Here is a 22,674-nt window from a genome sequence, read left to right as displayed (position 1 = left end):
GGAGTCTTCAAAAAATGTTACATCCCTGGACACAAATGAACGTTGAAGAGTAGGACTATAACAAACATAACCCTTTTGTGTGCGAGAGTATCCCAAAAAAATACACTTGATGGATTTAGGATCAAGTTTGTTGTGTCTAGGTAATGAGTTATGAACAAAACATTGACATCCAAAGACTTTCAACGGTAATGAAAACGGATCATTATAAGATGTATTTACCTAATATGGGCATTTATATAATTATATAAATTTTTATGTATCTTAAACGGACGCCTATTGAGTTCAGAGCTGTCATTTGTTTCAAGGAGGAGTAAAATCAGCATAGAGACTTATCAAATTCGTACTTTTACTATATCTTAATTATCACTTTTAAATTAATAATTTAATATAATATTAAAAATCATAAATAAATAAATAAATAAATAAGGTATTTCTATTAAAATCCAACTGAATTAGTTGAAAGTGAATTATACAGGGAATTCGCTTTATAAATCGCTTTCACTCTCCACATAGACACATGCACAAACAGGCCCTCGTGTGATTATCGTTGTTCATCTAAAATTAGAGGTTGAACCGGTAAGAGCCCACACGCACGACAACAGTGACATGAGTATGTTTTGCGTTTGTAGGCTCAAAACGGTCTTACGATTCTTATCCTTAACCAAAACGGATAGAGCTGTCCGCTGCACGCTCTTCCCGCACTCTTGCTCTTCTCTCTGTCGACTGCTGAAGCCATGGCCGCTGCCGCCATTGCTTCTTCGTCTTCCGCTTCTTTGCGACTAAAATTCCCACCGGCGGACGCACCCAACGGGCTACCAAAATCTCTCATCTCTACTGGACGCGCAATCGCTTTCTTCCCTCTCGTACTCCACGCCCGCGCGACCAAGCTATGTCCCCATTGGAGCCACATTCCCCAGACGGGAGCTCCCACCATCTCTCATCTTTCTGTATCTGCTCTTGCGGTGGATGCTGAAGTGGCGGAAGGTGATCCAGTGGAGACAGACTCCGCCGTTGCAACCTCTCCGACGAAGCCCAAAAAGGGGAAGGCAGCGCTGCCCCTTAAAAGAGATCGAGTGGGAACTCGTCTTTAGTACCCTTCTTTTATGAATAATGGGATTTTTTATCTGATTGACAGCTTTTTCTGTCATTATCTCCATAATTTCTCTCGAATGTTTCAGACACGATCGAAGAGATTCTTGGAAATTCAAAAGCTGAGAGAAAGCAAAAGTGAGTACGATGTGCCAATGGCCGTCTCCTTAATGAAGCAAATGACAAACACAAAATTTAACGAGACCGCAGAGGTGCATTTCAGGCTTAATATTGATCCAAAGTATAATGACCAACAATTGAGGGCGACGGTGAGTTTTCTTTCAGAGTATTAATGATTGAGGTTGAGTGATTAAATGAATACCTATTTTTTTATTTTTTTATTTTGTATTTTTTAGGTAAATCTGCCGAAAGGAACAGGTCAGAAGGTTAATGTCGCTGTTCTGACTCAAGGTGAGTTATGTGTAAATTGTGGCTCTAAATGTTCTATTCCTCCTTTCGCGCATTCAGACTCTGATTTATGCTTCGTCCCTTTTCTGTTCAGTTAAAACACTTAGTGAAACTCTAAAAAAATTGACACGAGATAGAATTTTACTATGATTTCTGATGCATTTAACCATAGACTCTATATTCTGAAGGTGAGAAGATAGACGAAGCAAAAAATGCAGGTGCTGATTTGGTCGGTGGTGAAGATTTAATTGCTGAGATAAAGGGCGGTTTCATGGAGTTCGATAAATTGATTGCATCTCCTGATATGATGCCTAAGGTTCGTTGGTTTGTATAACGTATGAAATTTTTTGTTTCCTGTGTTCTTGCTTATGTCTACCCTTTAAGATCCAATAACAGTTTTCCCTGGTTGAGGTCAGTTGCTTTCCTGCAATAAAAGGAAAGCATGCACCTAATCCGAAATAGGTCTTCCCTCTTATACTCAAAAACATGTTTTTTAATTCTGTAATTTTACAGATGATTCAATTTCTAACTAGTTGTAGAACTGACTGCCAGAAATTTCACAAATTAGAATGTCTTGAAATGTGTAGGTGGTCTATGATTCCTAAAAGTGGCATGTGAATATTTCTTGATGCTCAAATGACAGCTCCTCTGTCTCTGGACATGAAGAATCTTTTGCCATGAACATGAGATTTTTGACAGGGATTTTTCTAGATTCATAGCTTCTTTTATAGCGATATGGTTTAAGAAAACAAAATACAAATATCACAGCTTCGAAATTGATTACATGTTGAACATGAGAAGTTTACCTGACACAATTCCTAATATAATTCATGGAAACCCTTCACCCTCCACTTCAGGTTGCTGCTGCTGGGCTGGGAAAGATATTGGGGCCACGAGGACTAATGCCAAATCCTAAAGCTGGTACAGTTACGACTGATATTCCTCAGGTATGACAACATTTTTATTTGGCTTGTTGCTTTCTGCCATCTCAGAAATTCCAGTTCTAAGACAGACTCAGTACATTCATTCTTCAACAAGTTTCAAGCATTATGTCAGCAGAGATCCGTAGATAAGCTACACTGGTAGACCTTGCTAGAGCCTGGCTTTAGCAAAAAGTTTCACCTGTAGACCTTACTATAGCCTGGCACGTTGTCATGTTTAACTTGACTTTGCTCACACATGAGCTTGCATAACAGGATAAAGAACTTTAAGCAAGCTAATTGTTAGTTTTCATTTGAGATAGCAATCTAAGCTCAAGCAATCCTTCATTCAACTTGACTGCAACTTGAATTCTTCTCTCCCTCGCCTTTGTTTTTTTTTTTTTTTTCACGAAGATGAGCTTGTTTTGAGCTCAGCTTTCAAGTTCAAATTCCTCGTCATTGGAGACTGCTCTAGCCATCAATTATCAATAAAGTTGATAAGCTGTGATCGACATTCCTTTTGCATATTTAGATAAGATCCATCCAATCCAAGGTGAAAACAAGCCAAGGTCAGGATTCAAGCTCCGCTTATTTTCTTACTTCATACACCTCACAATTGTACCTTCTTCACACTCACAAATTGGTTTGGAGTTGGGTCTTATTTTTGGCACTGAGACCCTCTGAAAAAACAGATCAGGAGTTGAATGTTTGTCTGTGGAAAATGTGTTTCCCTTGGAAAACAAGAATTTATTTTTTTAATTTTAAAGATGCAAGGCTCATACCTTTCAATCTTTGCTTCAGGCTATAGCAGAATTCAAAAAAGGGAAGGTTGAATACCGAGTCGACAAGACAGGGATTGTCCATCTGCCTTTTGGAAAGCTGAGCTTCTCAGAGGAAGACCTCCTCATAAATTTGGCTGCTGCAATTGTAAGATTCACTCCCTTTTTCAGACCCTAATTTATGCTTATCAGTAACCTCAGGAAACAGTTGACCTCATTAACATGGAAACTTGTTCTCTTCCATCTGACAGAAATCAGTAGAAACAAACAAACCCTCAGGTGCTAAAGGAGTATACTGGAAAAGTGCATTTATTTGTTCATCAATGGGTCCATCAATCCGGTTGAATATGAAAGATATGCTTGATTATAAGCCTCCAGCAGAATCCTAAATCTTGATTTTCTTTTTCACACCTGTAAAGTAGGATGTATGGTTAGGTTCTCTCTCACCTGTGTTTGTTAGAGTTTCATGACTATATTGGAAAAGAAGAAGAAAATGAAATAGTGCAATGGAGCACGGGATGCCATCTGATGAATAGCTAGATCCATTTGTAGTTCGGTTACCTGATTCACATGCTGTTTTTTACTTGGTCAGTTGAGTGTGGAGAATTCTTAGAACACCGACCTGCTGAATTTGTTGTCTGAAAATACTTTTATTTGAGATTTGGGCTGGTGATGACCTAGATTCCTCGCCCTTCCTACTGAACGGAGTAAGGTGGATTTGGAGTGACATCACCTGGATCGATTATTTTCTATGTTGATGACTAACTACTGTTTGCTTACCAGAGTGTGCAGCGCTTCACTCTGGTAAAAACTGAACTGAGTCGAGCTCGAACGGTTTGCGAGCCGGGTTAGCTTGGTGCCACCCTATATATTACAGTTTATCTCAAGACTACATAGCTAAAATTGAGTACTTGGAAAATTTTCTCATGAGTAAATTCTTGTAAAAGGCTTATTTTTTGAGAAAAACCCTTGTAGCAAACAAGTGATGGTCTAAAACAATGGAAGATGTATGAAGCCAACAAAAGACCTCAAGAAAAACCCTTGTAGCAAACAAGTGATGGTCTAAAACAATGGAAGATGTATGAAGCTAACAAAAGAGCTCAAGAATTGAAAGAAGAGGAATCCAAAGTCCACCAGCTTAGTCCCTATAAGTGAAGAATCTATGATGAGCACTTAGGATTTGAAATTTCTGAATCAAATGGACATGCTTTTGGGTGGGAAATAAGTCGACTCAATGACCTAATAAGCTAAACCCACTCAAACTTACCTCGACGTCGCTTGACTTGGTACCTACTTGTTCAATTTCTTTTACATATACTCATCAAACCATTAACTTGATTATCTTAAAAAGTGTTCTTGGAAAAGTGGGACATACCTAATGAAACTGCCATTGAAATTGGACCTGCCTTGATGCGAGAAAGCAAAGAGGCTTCTGTCGTCATCTATGTAGTTTGGAAAGAAAATCATTGTCCAACGCGACTTAGATCGGCGGTGGCGACGATGGTTCCATGCAAGTTTGAGTCTTTTGTGCCCAGAAACTGACGGGCATCGGATAAGAGACAAGTACCCATAACTCTCTAACGGATGGCAGTCTAATTTAGCTCTACTTTTATTTCGAAAAGCCACCAACCATTGAGTCAGGGTTCAAACTTATGAAAATCTACCGATCTTGCTTTGCTTCTTACCGCTTCACACTCTCAAGCAGAGAAAGCAGGAAGAGAGAAGAAAATAAGAAGCCATCCAACCATTGTTTCTAAGTAGAGAAAACGCGTGGCAGCGAAGAGGAGAGAGGGAGAAGAGGAAGCCAACGCTACGGCCTTCCCATGAACATCATACGACCGCCCCGAGCCTACAGGTCCTCCAAGTTCGTTGATCCTGCTATCCTCGGACTAGCTAGTTTACCATTTCTGAATATTGAAAACGTACTTTGGAGACACAATTTCGACTTCTTCGATGATGTCAAAATCTCAAAAATTAAATCAAATCTGGTGGTGCTCATCTCACGTTATCTCAGCGAACCAGAGCTGCTCACCGAGGTACGCCAAGTATACGTCAATCTTATTCAATGAAACAATTGGTCCAATTGAACTTCATTTATCAGGTTTGATCACCCCGTTGACCCATGATGACACCAGCATGAGCATGATGCCATCTCTCTTTTAAACCATCTTTCTGTCAACAAGGTTAGGGACCTGTCTCAACGACAGAAAAAGGCTCACTTCCAACCCACTCTCTCCCTTGTATACAGCTGCCAGGGAGAGTGTCTGTCTCTGTCTCTGAAAAGAAGAGTGCTAAAGTTCCATAAGCAGAAAGAGTGAAGGCACCACTCAAATCAACCGATTTTTCACTCTCCTAAGTTTTGTACACTCAAACCTAGCTTAAGGGCCAGATCCAATTACCCAGTTCAACCTGACTGGTTTATCTGGGTCTCATAAAACTGAGCATAAAACGGTTTTTCTTCAATTATGAATGAATCAATAACCAAATGGGGGTGAGGGGATGGGGGCTTGTCAAAACAACTCAATTTGATTCAAATCAGCCAATTCAAGCTTCATGGTGAACGACATCGACCTGCACTTATAGATGTATAATGACAAGGTAAAGCATAACCGGCAACATAAGATTTACTAAATAATCAAAGCTAAATACTACAAGTACTTGCTGTTTAAATTAGTAATAATACAAGATTGTGTACTGAAGTAGGAAAAAATGTGTTTCTTTCCACAATGATTACAAAAAATTCCATAAATATTTTAACTTAGTCAGAAAGGGCTAACCAGTGGCTTATCCCACAATACAGAAACTGCTGTGCATGCATCAAGACCAGTAGTGTAAACAGCACATATACAATGATAATTATGTATAGTCAGCAAAACACAACCACCATCATAATTATGTACAACAATATATGAACTCTGCAGCTTTAAGGTTGGAAAAATTCTACGCTTTATGTGCTGGTGCCGCTTGATGACATGCCAAGCCAACCACCTCAGACCAACTCTTTCCAGTACCATACTCTGAAACTCATCAAGTGAAATTAGGAAAAAGCGGACCAAAATGCAGTAACAACAACAAGGATGAAGCCTCGAGCTGCTTTACCTTTGGCATACTCTGCTATATGGGGACCATGAAAAATGTGCAGAACTGTACATCTATGACCATAAGGTAGTTTTGGAAGCAACTTTGGGGTAAGCAAGAAACACCTATTCAATAATGATCAGGGAACCATCACTTCACAGAGCTTAAATGACAAAACTGGTGATCCAGTGTAAAATCTTTTTAAACCATTACTAAAATCTAATGCATATCAGAAAATGTTGGATTTTGAATTTTCAATTAGGTCATATGTTAACTCAAAGGTGACAAGTTCAGATTTGGAAGATTATTCAGTTTTAGTCTGCAGAAAGAGTCTCATGCAACAGAGGTTTCACACTAGTACTGCAAAAACTTCGATGTCCCATTCCCAAATATCTGTCACAGGAGTTAGGGCTACTACAAGTTACAGCTACAATGTCCAATGCAGATATTGAAAGTCATTATTTTCAAGAAATTCTCAGACAAACCCAATGATTAATTCCAAATCCGTAAGTACTCTCTATCCAAGTTTACCATGCAACCAGTATTGCTCTAACAATCCAAAAATAAAGTAAAACAGAGGTCATCAATGCTTTAGATCAAACTCAATAAATAGATGTTTTAAACTAAAGGATGACTTCAAATAAACCCAGACAGATTGATGCCGCCATGATGTCTACATTAGTCTCTTTTGCTACTAAATGTTATTTATCTCTGAAAATCTCTGGAAAGGGTGTTCTTATTTGATGTGCATGCTTTTTCAAAATGTGAGCTGTATTGCAAAATTTTGAAACATTTGTTGCAAATCCCGTCCAAACGGGCCATTGTCATCAATAATGCTCTTGCAAACTCGGTTTTGTTATTTTTTTCTATACTGCCTATGCCTGCACACATGCATTGAAGTGAATTCAGTTTGTAAGCAAACCTAAAGAAACTAATGTCACTTGCACTTACTGTGGTGTTTTTGGCTGACAGGCTGCCCTGGCTAATTGCTGGAACATCTTTCTCTCATTTATGGGGTCCATACCTGAGTTTTGACAAATAAATAGTAAAATATAAGAAAAAATGAAACAGAAGAAAAAATGAGATCCAAATTTTAACTATGTTTCAAAGCTAAACTATGAGACATGAATTATTGATCTTAGTGGCAATTGACCTTGGTTAATTTCGTCAACCACACGAAATGGGCAGTTGGTCAAGTCCTGGAGTGAAACCAGATAGAGGATAGTGGAAACAGAACGCTCCTAGAAAAATAAGAAGTTGAGTTTGTAATAGAAACTACTCATCACAAATAACAACTATGAATAGATATGACATTAATACCCCTCCAGATTGATGATGCGCGCTTAGGACTTGAAGCTGTCCAGTCTGCCTGAAAACGGTACCAAACATCAATCCAGTAATGCTAATAGTTCTCCAAAAATATAGGATATAAGAATGAAGAGGGAGTTGTCCGTAGGGCCTCTAAACTTCAGTGGATAAATATTATCCAAACCTAACAAGCTTCTATTCTGATAGTGAAGAGCTCAAATGACCGGAGCTAGCAGAAATAGAACAAGCCACACAGTTTTACCATGCACAGCATACTCAATCGCAAAGAAAAACACTAACAGTACCAAAATATTGTGAACAGTGCTTCATTAAGAAATCAAGTCACCTAAATTTCACTTTGATGAGTATCCCATATTTATCAAAATCCACGCCATGCTCATCTGCAATGCAAAGGGCAAACAAAGAAAAACAAAAGTTAAGACAATAATTCCTTTAGGTAAATTATTATTGTTTGGTGAGGATGATTACCGAGTGAAACTTCGCCTGCAACAGCCATCTCTTTGAAAATGCGTCCAAAGGTCTCATTAATACAGGAAACAAGATTCCTCAAAGTTTGAAGCCAGTTTTCCTATAAGCAATATTAGCCTTAAAATCATTCTCTGATATAAAACAAGCACAGAAAAGAAAAAAAAAGTCTTCTCACTTTCAGGTTCTCCACATCAGCCAAACACCTATTCAGTTCAATCTCATCTGCTTCCAATTTTTTGGTCATGCTGGTGATCTGACAACGACCATGAAAAGAGACAAAACATCAGTGTGTTAAACTTAGGCCAGTTTTCCCAATAAAATAGCAAAAGGAAGCTTCTTCTCAGCTTAGGATCTTTTCAAGCTCAAACAAATGTAAGACTACTCTCTCACATACAACTCTCACTGTCAGACAACTAGCTTGAGCCGTGGAGTACACCAACAACTTGAATTACTAAGGATGTCAAACATCTGCCTCCACTTAGAATGGTTAAAATGCCTTCCAGACAACTTCCCACTAAAGCCAGGTCCACAGTAACAGTAAATATTTGCCCTAGTGGGATAGAAAAAGTACTTCACCATTTAAGAAAGGCATTGTAGCCAAATTACTACCTTCTACCACAATTATAAAACTCAAACTCAGCTCTTATATGGATTATCTATCTGATACCCTAGGACAAAAATCCAGGCAAGATAAAAAAAAAAAAAAAATAGTTCAAAGAGGCAAAAGTAGCAGGAAACATGCCAATATCAACAATTATAGACTTCAGCTGGCCTCAGTTTCTGCTCTGGAGCATTCAGACCAACTAGTATGAATTCATGCATGAAAGAATCAACAGTAATAAAGATACATTGATTATATAGCAATAACAAAGGAGAGGAAAATGGAGAGAGCAGAAGCGGAAGATCTACCTAGAAATCTTGTGGATGACAAAGGATTCACAGAAGTTTGAGAAAGACAAGTAATGGTAAGGAAGGATGTGAATATGATCTAGTGAGAGTTAGGAGCAATGGGAAGAAGCAAAACAGAGAGAGCACGTACTTGGATGATAAGGAACCAATCACGACCAGAGCCGAGAACATCCATCGACCTCAAAGGAGCTTCCAGACTGAGCAAACCTTATTCTTCTTGGATATTGTTAAGATAAGCAGACATTATGAACTTAAAATCACCAAGAAAAGAAAATAAAGACGAGCTTCACTGCCATCCCATGCATGGTGCCGCCAAGCTTCTTATATAGAATGACGAGGACTGTGGAAGAGGGCACTCCAGTGAGCAGTGCAGGAACTAAAGACTGGAGACACATGTTTCCGCTTCGGAATCACCACTCACCACAGCCACACAGTATGTAGACTGGTAGAAGAGAGGGGAAACACACAATTGCTCAAATTTACCTACCTCAGATGACAGCAGGTGGGGATGAAATTACGTTGTTGCAACTATTGAACACATCTCCAGGTCCAACACAACCTTAGATACCAGCAGTGGGGGCCCATCTCTGATCACCGTGGACAACTGGGTGGGGAGTACACCAGCATGGACAGGATGACCTACCAGTACCAACAACACATCTCAGCAGCCTATTGATGACTTCCTCGAGGGATGCAATGGTGGTGATTAATGATTCAGAGGTGCCGGAAAGGAGAAATTAACTCGGCTCATGCCACATTGAAAAAACAAGGAAGAAAAACTGGTGCAAGGAGGATCTATAGAAGAAATTGGCTGACTGGACTACATAGGAAGATTGCAGGGTCGGAACTGTTCAATTGGGTCATCAACCTAGCCTCTCAAAGCAACAGAGATCTCCAATTATCAAAGGGAGATTTAGCCCATGAGAACATTTTGACAGAATTATTGTCATGGATACCCAATCTTACTGTCATCATTGAACCCATCTGTATGTAAATACTTGGAACCCTCTTGATGTGGTTCAACAAAGTTATCCAATCCAGGCACCAATAGAAGATTTTCCCATTGACCTATGTCGTATAAAAAATTTGCACGAATTCCTACTTTCCGAGTTACTCAGGTATCTCTAAGTGCATGACAACCACCCATCGGGTCTTCATCTCTATCAAAAGCCCAACTTTTTCCTTTGGCCACTATGTAAATTGTTCCCTTTGGCTTCTCGAAAACCCCACCCTTTGCTACTAAACTAGCAGATGCTGGAGATGACCGGCTGAAGCCAATTCAGCATCTATACACCTTGACAAGGGTGTCATACACACTGAAAGCAAGCTTCAATCACTATTTATGCAACTTAAGATCAACTGGAGATTGGCTCTAAGTCTGCAATGCCAATGGACCTGGCTGATTTTTCAAATTCGGGTTTGCCACTTCCAACAACCCATTTGATTTGTTGCCAAAAGGATCTAATATTGGTGATCCCGCTCCAACAAATGAACATGTATGAAAATTTAAGAGGCTTCAATCAAAGCCTCTCGAATAAATTCCTCCACCGCATGACATATGTTAACCTAGGTTGACTCATTCCCAGATTTTGACGATAATAAAACTTACGCTAAGTATGCAATTTTTTTTTTGCAAATTCATAAGTATTTCAAATACATTGCCTTCAAGTGACTCAATTACAAGGTCTATGAGGAGCAACCAACAAATCCGACACAAGACCTCGAACTTGAACGAAGAGTCAATCACATCAAACAAGCACCTTGGAGATGAACAAGACTTGAAGACTTGGGAGTTTAGGCAAAATAGAAAATTCTTCGGAACTCTAGCTATGTAAAGAGTTTATCCATCCAGTTTCCAAACCTTAGTCATGAATTTATTCTAGGAGCTTAAGACATGCAAAGTGTTTCCAAAATCATGTTTTCTAAGTTCATAAAAATATTTTGAAACATTTCATTTCATTAACTTTGTTTTAGCCTTAATCATGCAAAAACTTCAAATCTACGAATTGCAAAACAGCATAATTGATCAACCTAAACAAGGCATGATCAATCATACATTGGCAGCGAGCCTACAGCATACAAGATAATTTTAAAGAGGCTTGATCGACCTTGGGTATGATCGATCAACCAAAATGTGTACATGCCAACTATAAAGCTAGATAGATCAACCCCACTAAACATGATCGATCAACCAGAGTGCTGCTAGCTAAGCTTATAAAGCATGATCGATCAATACTCATAAAGCATGACCAATCAACCATCATAAAGCATGATAGATCAACTTATGGTATTGATTGATCAACCACTTTGCATAATCGATCATAAGGCTAAAATATAGCCGTTGGGGGTTGATTGATTGATCATACCTTTTCCTTACATTGATCGATCAATCCTATGTGTAGCTTTAAGGCAATGGTCTGAAACGGCTATTTTTGTTAATTGTTGGAAAATATGAATATATTGGAGTGTCATTGATATAATTAGTTTATGTTTTTTGTCTCTTCTTCACTCTTACTAGGGTGAAGGGTATAATTGTAATATTGGTACTTCATCATTTATAAATAAAGCTCAAGGGGGAGGGTTTGGACTTAAGTCTATAACCCTATTCTTCCACCTCTTTTCTCCAAATTCGTCACTCTTCCTCTTCTCATCCTAAAACCTTCTCTACACAACTCTTCTTCTTCTTCACACCCCTTAATCCTCTTCTACCATAATTATTATAGCATGGAATCCAAAGTTTCAATATGGTATTAGAGCGAGCAAAGATCTAAGATGGAAAAGGAGAAGAAGATGGAGAAGAAAGGGAGGAAGAATAAGAAGAAGAAAAAGAAAAAGAAAAAAGAAAAAGAAAAAAGAGAAGTCTCTCGTTTTTACTTAAGTCTTCTTTCCCAATTCCTGTTTTTCATTGAATTTTCACTCTCTTGCCATATTTTTCATGTAGAAAATTATATACCATTGGAAAGATATTTGACTCTAGTTTCCAACTCAAAATGAATCATTGAAATTGGATTTTTCTACAAAGAGAAATTGACATCTGAAGAAGCAAAGGTCAAACAGCAGAAAACTTCAAGTTTCGAGCCGTTTTATGCCATAAAGAACGAGACTTTATATGGAAAATTATATATCAAAAGAAATATTTGTAAGCCTATTTTCTTACCTATTCAACCAATTCTCAATCTAAGTTTTTTAGATAGAGATATCTATCTCGGAAGAGTCGATGGTCTTGTTGGCCAAAGAAGAAAATACTCAGTTCGGCCAGATTACAGAGTTTGAAATCTATCAGATTATTTATCTCAAAAGAAGTATATTTATGAAGAGAAGTTATACTTGGATGAAAGGTATTTAAGTGTAGTTTCAGAAAGAAAAAAATTTATATCAATAATATCAATATTTAAGGAGATATTCGCATTAAAAGAATCAAAGGTCATGCTGGTATCCTGTTGCATGCGAAGATTCGAATTTAAGCCGAATTTTCTGCTTCAATTTTTTAGTTGCTATTATTGATCAACAATATCAGGAAAATATCTCATGATCTACCCTTGGAAAAGTTTTGTTTGTTAACTAACAATATCTAGAAAAAATCTTTAGAAGATCCTCTTATTTTCATAAACCTTCCTTGATTTATTTGTCAAAGAGAAGAAGTGTTCCTATTTCTGAATTATGGCAACTTCCCAAAAAAAGTAGTTACTTGAATTAATGTTGCAAATTACAAAAGTATCTATGTAAGGAGATTTTGATCTAGGATCATATTCAAAATGTGTGTTTCTTCTCTGGTTATGAGAAATCCTTGAAGCATTAACAACATATTGGAGCAACACTCAGTGTACTTATCCCCTTATGAAGTGAGCAACCTCGCTCAGCCTATCACTCGGTGAAACCCTTTCAGGCTATAACTGGACACTTATGTCATTGGCTGCTAATTAGTTAGTTGAAAATGGCTAGCTCTCGATTTGGTGTTTGGATTAATCACTGATACAGTAAGCATGGAAGCAGCATTCATTATTGTTTTATTCACTCTTCTCTATTTTTTAGAAGACCTTGCAGCTACTCTCAGAACCAACAGCACTCAATTCACTTATTCTTTTTGAGAAAATTAATAGCACTTGGTTCAACTTATTGGCAACTTATTACTCGATTCCATCTTATTATTTAGTGCACATCTTCCTTATTCAAGATGGACTTGTTGCAAATTATCTCATATGTCCTTATTAATCTTAAGGACTTTTACTATTTATTGGCTATCCGCTGTTATATAACAACATATTTGGTATGTGTTATTTGGGCATTGGCTCATTATCGCAGCTGTTATTGTATCTCTTTAATTGAGACATTATTATTGAAGAAAAACTCCTCGGTTGCTTGCCTTGGGTTCATTATTTGCTGGCTGTTGTTGACATTGGTTCATATGATGAAAATTTTGAATTACTTTGAAAAATAAAGCACATGATGGCCCCAACTTCTTCATCTTATCTTCCTATTGATTCCCCATTACCCTTTTATTATTTGGCTAGCTTTCTCCTCCCATCCTTTATTTGACTCTCATTTACCCCCTTTGGCCAACCCTTTTTGGTGCGTTGCTATGGTTGGTCCCTTTTATATATGGGTGTTTTCAAGTCCATTGCGACTTTTTATTGGTACCCTTGGGTCTTTTTATCTCCGTCTTGTAAATGACAGGCATTACCCACTTTAGTGATTATTATCACTATATTTAATCGAAATCATTTGAGGTTGGTTTTGACTTATGTTTTATTACCCATTTCTACCCTTTGAGAGACTGTGCTCGATTTCGTAATTATCCTTGGGACTCCGTGATGGAAGAGATTCTTACTACATCTATGTTATTTGTTTCAAACTGAGATCACTACCATTACCTCCCAGCTTGAGGGAGAGTGTTGGAAGATATGAATATGTTGGAGTGTCATTGTTCTAATTAGTTTATGTTTTTTGTCTCTTCTTCAATCTTACTAGGGTGAAGGGTATAATTGTAATATTGGTACTTTTTATCATTTATAAATAGAGCTTAAGGGGGAAGGTTTGGACTAAGTGCCTAACCCTATTCTTCCTCCTCTATTCTCCAAATTTGTCTCTTCCTCTTTTCCTCCTAAAACCTTCTCTCTACAACTCTTCTTCTTCTCACCCTTAATCCTCTTCTACCATGATTATACATCAAAGAATCCTAAGTTTCAACATTAAGGAATAGTCCCACATGGATTAGTGAGTACAAGGATCTTGAGTTTATTAGTTGGGAAAGAGGTTACCTAAGTTGGCTAGTCATTTTGGGATGGGCTTTGGACCCAACTTAACATGGTGTCAGAGCAGGTACTCATATGTGGGCCTGTACCTAAACTATCTACTTGTAGAGCCACAAAAGATGGCCTACACCTAAACTATCCACTTATAAAGCCACAAAAGAAAGGCTTACACCTAAACTGCCTACTCCTAAATTATCCACTTGTAGAGCCACAAAAAGAGGGTCTACACGTGAGGGGGAGTGTTAAGGAATAGTCCCACATGGAGTGAGTACAAGGATCTTGAGTTTATTAGTTGGGAAAGAGGATTCCTAAGTTGGCTAGTCATTTTGGGATGGGCCTTGGACCCAACTTAACAATAATCTTATAAATAGAGACCCCAACTCGTCCCTTAATAGTTAATGAACATTTATTAGCAAACTTACTCACTCAAATATTATTTTTCAAGTGAATACTTCCAATTTTACTCGAAGCTAACTCAGCTTTCATCCAAAAATTCTTCAAATCTCTTGCTTTCACTTGGCATTCCTAGTTCTCTCAACTGCAAATCATTTCATCTTTGTGCCTAAAGTGTTGGCAGCTTGGAGACACTCTAAGGAGTGGCTATCTCTCTCCATTCGATGTGTAAGTTTTCTATTTCTATTTTGTATTATCACTTTCAAACAAATGGATTTTCTAGAGCCGTTAAATCTAGAAGGGAAATTGCCCACTAGAGCTACAATCTAGTCGTATTCAATTTCTTTAGCAAAGATTTGGATTGTGTAGTAGGGTATACAATTGGCTTACGAAGAGATGGAATCTCTTTATTTGCAATTTTAGCTAATAGAGCTTATAAGTGACTTTTTCCCAAGTAAGGGTTCTTGGGCAGTGTACCATTAGAAGAACATTGAAAACGGTGTACATTTTAACTTAAGTTTTTTAATTCATCTTGCACATTCAACACTCAAATTTTTATTTTGTATTCTCAATTCACCCCAGCAACTACCCACCCACCCCCTTTTGAGAAGGCACCTAAGCCAACAAGATAAATCCCACCTCTGTGAAAAAATAAAAGCAGACCTTTAATGGGCTAAACTCTCAGGCGATCATGATCGCCTTTCTTGTTAAGCCCCCAGTCCACTTCATTTACACCAGACATAAACCCAAAGCTAAAATCGACCACTCCAGCCCAATGCACAACCCAATCCCACTTTAATCCAAACCAATCCACCTCACGCTAATAAATTCAAGCACCTCTGGCCAGAAATCTTTTGAACACTCACACTTTTAAGGAATTTGAATCTAATGATAATACGACAATGAATTAACCCAATCAACCTGTTGCTAGCAGCAATAGGAGCTGAGGAGACTTTAATGTGACCACTTCCCCCATGAGAAGTCCCCACGTTCTACAAACTTCATGTCTAGAGTGCAACACTCCTCAGATTTCATCAATGACAACCATTTTCAGCTGCTCTCTCACACATGGTCAAATGGCCAGTCTCTTCCCATAATGTCCAAACTTGATAGATTTATCACTGCCCGGAAGTGGTTGGATAAGTTCCTGAATATCAATTGTCATGCTATCTTTAGACTGGCTTTGGACCACCATCCCATGCTTCTTGATTGTAAACATCTTTCAATTGGCCCACAGCCATTCAAACTTGAAGGTATGTGGCTTGAAATAGCAGACTTCTCTTCTCTCTTACAAGATTGGTGGATTCATATTGTAGATGTAGGTACACCCAGTCACTGTTTTTCCCTAAAGCTGAACATAATTAAGCAGAAAATCAGGTATTGGGCCTGGAATACCTTTGCCAACACCTAGAAGAAATTACCATCCCTCATAGCAGAAATCAGCCAGCTTCATGACATTGTGGAGCACAAGCCCCTCTGAGAACAGGAATTCAGCACATGTGCCTCCTTCAAACTCAACCTCAAAGAGATCATAGTTCATGAATGCATCTATTGGAAGCAATTGTGCCTGCTTCAAGCGGCTCAGTGATGGAGAAGTATACACCAGTTCTTTTCCATTTAGTGGCTTCTTCTCACTCTCGTTCCAACCTCTGTTTTTCCCTCAAAGTTAACGTGTTCTCAAATCCAATCCATCATTTATAGTTAACTCATTGACTGAATATTTTAAAGAGCTTCACCAGGAGAGGAGCTTGAGGAAACCATTGCACCACTCCCTTCATCTTGTAACACAAAAGTAGCCGTACTTGAAAAGGCCTTTCGCCCAGGAGGAAATTGAAGCTGCAATCACCTCCCTTTCCCATATAAACAGCCCCAAGACCAGATGGTCATAATGCTGAATTTTACATGGGTTGGGATTTTCACTGCAGAGTCATCCTCATCCTGTTTAATGATTTATCCAAACATGGCACCAACACTAGAATGATACATGCCTCTTTTGTTGCTCTAATTTCAAAAAAGGAAGATGCAGAAAATCCAAGTGACTTTAGTCCCATTAGCCTCAATTCCAGTTCCCATAAAATTATTGCTATGGTCCTAGCTACAAGGCCTAACAAGCTCTCCCGACAATCATCAGCAATAATCAGAATGCTTTCCTTAAGGGCAAACATATCCTAAACGTGGCATTGTTCACACGTGCAATTTTACACACTCCACAAAAGTAGACATGTGAAAGACCTTTGACAGCATAGCTGGTCATTGTTTGACTTTCTTCTTCCTGAGATGGGATTTGGCAATGGATGGAGGATGTGATAAAGCTGCTTCTCCTCATCCACATTCTCTCTCATCATTTGTGGATCATGGATTATTGTTTCAAAAGCTCTAGGGAATTTAGACAAAGTGATCCCCTCTCTCCTCTTTTCTTTAATCCTGTTAGAGAGCTCTCTCGACTATATTTTTCATTGCTAGAGAAAGGGGTTGGGTCTCCCTGCCGCCATCTATTCACGATCTCTTAGAAGCCCCCCGATTCAATTTTCAAATGACACAACTTGTTTCCCTAATGGAGGTATTGACCAAATGCTGAGCATAAAGGCCTTGGTATATGAAATATTTTCTGGGCAATGAGTCAATTGGTCTAAATCCTCACTCTATAGAATAAACATTGACCCTGATCTTGTTGCTTAGTTCACTAATATTCTTGGTTGCATGAAAAGCGCTTTCCTTGTGTCATTTTGGGACTTCCCCTCTTCATTGGAAGGCCTCTGCAATCTCTATGGAACCCAGTTGTCAAACACTTTGAGAAGCACCTAGATAATTGGCAGGTAACCTTCTCTCATTGGCTGGATAGGCAACCCTCTATAAGGCCAGCCTGGAAATTTGGCTTGAACAAAGATTGCATGTGGAGAAAGTTACTGCAAGAAACTATCATTATTCAGAAAATTATTGCACATCATATAATGTTCCCGTCTAGGATTTGAACTGCCGGAGAGCATCAAGGGACAATGTAGAACAAGAAGTAAAGAACCTCGCATCAATCTTAGAGAGCACATACATTAGAGGCTTGGGAGAGGACTTTATGGTTTGGAGGCAAGATGCTTTAGGACATACACGTTCACCTCCCAATATCACATTCATGCACTATCACTTTCAGCAAAAGATCCTAGAGGCTATCATTTGGAAGATCCCAGCCCCATCAAGAATTAATAACTTTTTGTGGAGTGCAGGAAAAGATACAATCCTGATGACAGATCAACTCCAGAAACGATGAAGCATTTTTGAAGACCATCTTGCAAGCAATGTGGCGACAACCTTGAAACAGTGTATCACGACTTACTTCAGTGCCCTATCTCAAGGCAGATCTAGAGTGCTTGCTTTTCTATGTTTGGTCTACAATACTGCTTCCCCCCTCCTCACTCAGTTCCCTCCTTAAGCGAATTATCTTTTTGTCATGGGGAAAAATTGCGAAAAAATCTTTGGTTGCTATCCTTTGCTGCAATTGTTTGGAATATTTGGAAAAAAATAAACTAACAGACTTCTGAAAAATAAGCAAAGTCCATTGGAGGAATTATTGAGGCAACAATTCACTATGTGCTCTTTTGGGCAAGTAAGCTGCATAGCACAACCTCTTATCTCTTTTGGACCACACCATTTCCCAACCTTATTGGCTGGAACCTTCCACTTGGGAGTTGGATAAAACTACACTTTGATGGAAGGGGGCAATCCAGATTCAGCTGGAGGGGGAGGTGTGGTAAAAAAACTCTTCAGGTAATATCCTTCTTGTATACTCTGCTCCCTTTGCTTTTGAGGATGCTACAATGATGGAGTTGCAAGCCCTATTGCAGGGCATTAGACTCTGTGTGAGAAGATTTTTTGCCACCTTAGTTGTTGAAGGAGAATTAAAGACTTCTATAAGAAGTCAGAGATATTCTGGCATCATACTCCAAGGAGTCTAACAGCATGTCTGAAAACCAGCATTGAGAGAAGTCAGAGATATTCTGGCATCATACTCCCCTCCCTCCCACTTAGCTGAATCACAGTTACCTTAAAAAAATACCATCAAATTAAAGCTTCAAGCTGCCAAGAGTGGGCAACTCAGGGATAACAGGCCACTAAGAACCAGGAGATGTTTTTTTTTTCCAGTTTCTACAAATGAATGCACTATAGTAGCTACATTCTGGGAGATAGCTTGCCCGTGAGGGAGATGTGGATTGTCTCTTCTCTATACAACCAAGAGACTTGGCACTGTTGGAGAAAGGAAAATGGTTTAATTCACTCCCGAGACACCAAAGGATGCATTCAAGAATGATTTTCCAAAAAATTCAACCTCTAACTTAAGAGCGACCACTCAATAGAGACATCGAATCCTAAGGTATTGGGGAGACAGATGGATGCCAAAACAAGCAAAAATAGAACCTCGCTGGAGACCACGGTTGACAAGATGAAAAATTATGTTCATGAATAGTTTGTTACCACCCAAATAAGGAACATAAGTATGACAATTTTGCACCATCATTGTCATAATCTCTTAAAGTTGTTTCTCCACCAAGAAAACTACCAACTCCAAAATCTTCATCATCTCATGAATTATAAGATACTTCCAGGAAACGATATCCCAAAAAGAATCATGAGTGCCTCAGAAATATGAAACTTACAGGGAAAAGAAACAAATATGCACCTTACAGCATTTATAAGTGAGGAATCAGTTCCCTTAGTTCATCCTACTCGGTGTATTTTACTTTTCTTTGTTGTGCTAGTAGCTAGCATATTTACTAGTTTTTTCCCATTGTCTATTCCCCCTCAATAATGAGATTCTCACTACTTCAAAAATAGATGCAACTTATAGGGAAGAGAGGGAAGAAAGAGACAGACAGAGAAAGAGAGAGAGACCAATAAGAAGAAGAAGATGCAGGGAGCCTCTGCATGATACTCATACACAAGCTGCTTAGACTAGAATTAACATACAGTGCACATAGCATTAGAAGTTCCTCAGAGAGACAATTTGCACCCAAGTAATGGCCACAAGACAGTCAAACCAGAAGTTCCTTAGTCGCTCCAACCTTCTTCCGAAAGAAATATGCCCATTAGAGTGTGTCAAACATGCAGAGTTCTGCATTTGATAAACATTTTTTAGGGGGGCGAGAATAGAAGATGAAATATCACACCTTGGCTGGGTGAATACTAAAGTACATTGTGCCAGATTTGAACCTCTCACAAGGCAAATTTGACTTTTGTCAAACCATGCCATTTATTTTTTTGTGACAACCACAACAGCTAATGGGTCTCTCAAAACACTCAACAAATGAAATAAACCACCAAGGCGTATTGGAATTTTAACAACCACTACAGTAAAAACCACAAATTTGATCAAACTTACCTTCCGTTGACGGTTGCCATACTCTTCCAAAATGTTGTGATTAAGCAAAAGAATAGAGTTAGCCTGGCTTATATTATCTTGTATAGCTGCTTCCAATTCCTCTATGGTAGTTGGCATCTACAATTTAGTATAGTGTTACAAAAAGTATAGCCACAAAGAGTGCAATAAAAAAGGCATAGAGCACAAAGCAATGAACAAGATAAACTGTTGAAAGCAGTTAAGGCAAGCAATAAACGTCTTTCAAGACCTTTATCTGCATCATGGTAAAAGTTGTTTTTATTGAATATTCTACCATGATGATTTCAAAAACAAGTACTTAAAAACTGAAATGGAGAACTTGTAAGACCACAGAAAGCTGTTAAAACCATTTAGAACTAGATATCCAAAGCCTAACATTACCTGGAGAAATGCCTGCTCAAGCTCTGGAGTGATCTTGGCAATTGACTCTGCTTCACTCTTCAATGCAGCCAGCTCCTGCCTACGCTTACCACTCTCCTTCTTACCTGCCATGAGTAGGCATAAAAGACAAAAACGTTATTGATTGTTCATGAAATATAAACACCATATAAGAAAGGAGTGGATAAGACATGAAAATGAAAACTTACAGTTCTCAAATTGAAGAGATGCTTGTAAAGCAGCTTTCTCCTGTTGTTTAAGATTGGCTTCCATGTCCCGTATCTAAGCAGTATCAGAAAAATGAATACTACTCACATAAGATAATCAATGGAGAGAAAGATAATCAAATGGAGTCCCTCGACCTCCTTGAAGAAGGTAGATCTCTCTCATCTTCTGAATTTTCTAATAGAATTACAGCTTCAAACACTCCTCAAATTTGATCAACCATGACAGAATTATTTGGAAGCAACATGGTCGGTAGCATTGGTTGAAGGAAGGTGATAATAACACCTGTTTTTTTCAAGCTATTGCTTCTACTCGGCGCTGGTCTAATAGAATCAATTCACTCCAAAAATGGGGTTACATTGACATCTGACAGATTGGCAGTCACTAACGACATTCTAAGTTTTTACAAAGGGCTATATGAGGAGGAATCTCATGACTGGCTTGTGCTTGAGCAACTTCCGATGAAGTGTCTGACTACAAACAATGTGAAGGGCTTGAGAAGCTTTTCTTATTTGCGAAATGGATGCTGTAGTCATCCAGATACTCTTGGGAAAAGTGCCAGATCCCAATGGTTTTGATGGCAAACTTTTCAAAGCTGCATGGGCTTTCATTTTGGAAGATGTTAACCATACGTTTGGATGACTTCTACCAAAATGGCATCACATACAAAAACCTACGGGCCTCTTTTATCACTTTACCGCTAAAGCAAAAGAACGTGGAAAAAGTTACTGAACTGTAGCCCATTCGGAAATTACTTTCAAAGTTCTTGCAAATAGGTTGAAAGTTGTCCTCCTCCAACTCTTTAGCAAGGAGCAGAGTCCCTTTATGAAAGAAGATACATTCTTGACTGAGGGGGTTCATGAAGTAGTTGATTGTTTCAAAAGGGGAGAGCAAACAAAAATATGTTAAAGCTGACTTTTGAAAAGGCATTTGACAGAGATTGTTGGAGCTTCATTGATTATCTTTTAGTTGACATGGGATTTGAATGTAAGTGGCGGAGTTGGATCAATAGTTGCATCTCTTCAGCAACCTATTCCATTCTTATAAATGGCAGTGTTTGTGGCTATTTCAAAGGCATAAAAAGGTCAACAAAGTAATCCAATGTCACCCTTTCTCTTTGACATAATTGGAAAAGAGTTATCAAGTCTATTTAAATCAGTTAGGGAGATGGGATGGATAAGACCGATCTCTTTTAGATGGAAGGATAGATAACCCAATCGTGCAGTTTCTTGATGACACAATTATCGTTGGGGAAGGAAATATCAATCAAGTGCTTTGCATTAAAGCCTTGTTGAACATCTTTTAATTGGCTTCAAGGCAGAATCAATTGAAAAAGTGCTATAATATACGGCCACAACATTCAACAATCAAATTTGGATGTTATGTGTCACGCAGCTAGATCGAGCAGGATTCAATCTTAATCCCTCGATGTGCGGCCTAGCTTACTTTGGGTGAAAAGTAGGCTAATAAGCCTTTCTTTCAAGAAGAAACTAAGCCAAAACGAAGAAAATTGAGCCTTGACAGTAATGGGGAATTCTTTGCACGAAAATTGGGATGAATATATCAGGTTTACAAGTTTATAGGCAAATTGAGGATAAGCCTCCGTTATCCATATCATACATTACCTTATGAGAATTCACCACATAAAAAAGGAAAATCCCCCTTTTATTCAAATTCAAATGAGCAATATCTCATGTGCCCTTATTTGGTTCAAACAACTCTTATCCTAATCCCTTTTGGATAGGTAGAACTTCAAATTTCGAATTTCAAAGGAAACAGCCAGACAGCCAGCCTGCCAGCCAATTGCTGGGCTGCTGCTGGCCACGCACGCGGACGTGCATGCTTACCTGCGCATGTACGTGTTTGTGCAGCAGCAGCTAGCTGCACCCTGTTGGAAGATGGGCTCAAGCCCACGAGCTCAAGACAAGAAGCCCACACGTCAAAGGAGTGGCATTTGTGTAAAATATGGTATTTTCCATAAAGATGGCATAGAAGTGTAAATGTGTTCCTTTTATGTCTTTTGTTTTATCAAGTTGTAGACTTAAGGGCATTGTAAAACT

At 38.6% G+C, this 22,674-nt stretch overlaps 2 protein-coding genes across 2 annotated transcripts in view; one reads left to right on the top strand and one right to left on the bottom strand.

Moving 5' to 3' along the window:
* The first annotated feature begins 661 nt into the window (after window positions 1–661).
* Window positions 662–3,765, top strand: LOC137955742 (large ribosomal subunit protein uL1c). The gene is made up of 7 exons (XM_068802841.1): window positions 662–1,073; window positions 1,179–1,358; window positions 1,446–1,500; window positions 1,686–1,813; window positions 2,355–2,444; window positions 3,219–3,344; window positions 3,448–3,765. The coding sequence occupies exons 1-7, from the start codon at window positions 735–737 to the stop codon at window positions 3,583–3,585; spliced, it is 1,056 nt and encodes a 351-aa protein (XP_068658942.1). The 5' UTR covers window positions 662–734; the 3' UTR covers window positions 3,586–3,765.
* Window positions 3,766–5,802: 2,037 nt separating this feature from the next.
* Window positions 5,803–22,674, bottom strand: part of LOC137955557 (structural maintenance of chromosomes protein 5) — a 72,487-nt gene continuing 55,615 nt past the window's right edge. The window contains exons 20-30 of the mRNA XM_068802555.1: window positions 20,599–20,671; window positions 20,393–20,496; window positions 19,994–20,110; window positions 8,247–8,324; window positions 8,072–8,171; window positions 7,929–7,983; window positions 7,595–7,643; window positions 7,428–7,515; window positions 7,226–7,298; window positions 6,296–6,399; window positions 5,803–6,213 (exon numbers count right to left, since the gene is read on the bottom strand). Coding sequence (XP_068658656.1) covers window positions 6,137–6,213; window positions 6,296–6,399; window positions 7,226–7,298; window positions 7,428–7,515; window positions 7,595–7,643; window positions 7,929–7,983; window positions 8,072–8,171; window positions 8,247–8,324; window positions 19,994–20,110; window positions 20,393–20,496; window positions 20,599–20,671 — 918 coding nt within the window. The 3' untranslated portion in view covers window positions 5,803–6,136. The remainder of the gene's footprint in view (window positions 6,214–6,295; window positions 6,400–7,225; window positions 7,299–7,427; window positions 7,516–7,594; window positions 7,644–7,928; window positions 7,984–8,071; window positions 8,172–8,246; window positions 8,325–19,993; window positions 20,111–20,392; window positions 20,497–20,598; window positions 20,672–22,674) is intronic.

Source organism: Aristolochia californica, unplaced genomic scaffold (genome assembly GCF_029961685.1).
Source record: "Aristolochia californica isolate CCGP_79_NKW_82.1479 unplaced genomic scaffold, dmAriCali1.0.hap1 SCAF_2, whole genome shotgun sequence".
Classification (NCBI taxonomy): Eukaryota; Viridiplantae; Streptophyta; class Magnoliopsida; order Piperales; family Aristolochiaceae; genus Aristolochia; species Aristolochia californica.
The sequence above is the reverse complement of the archived record's forward strand: the minus strand, read 5'-3'. Positions and strand labels throughout refer to the sequence as shown.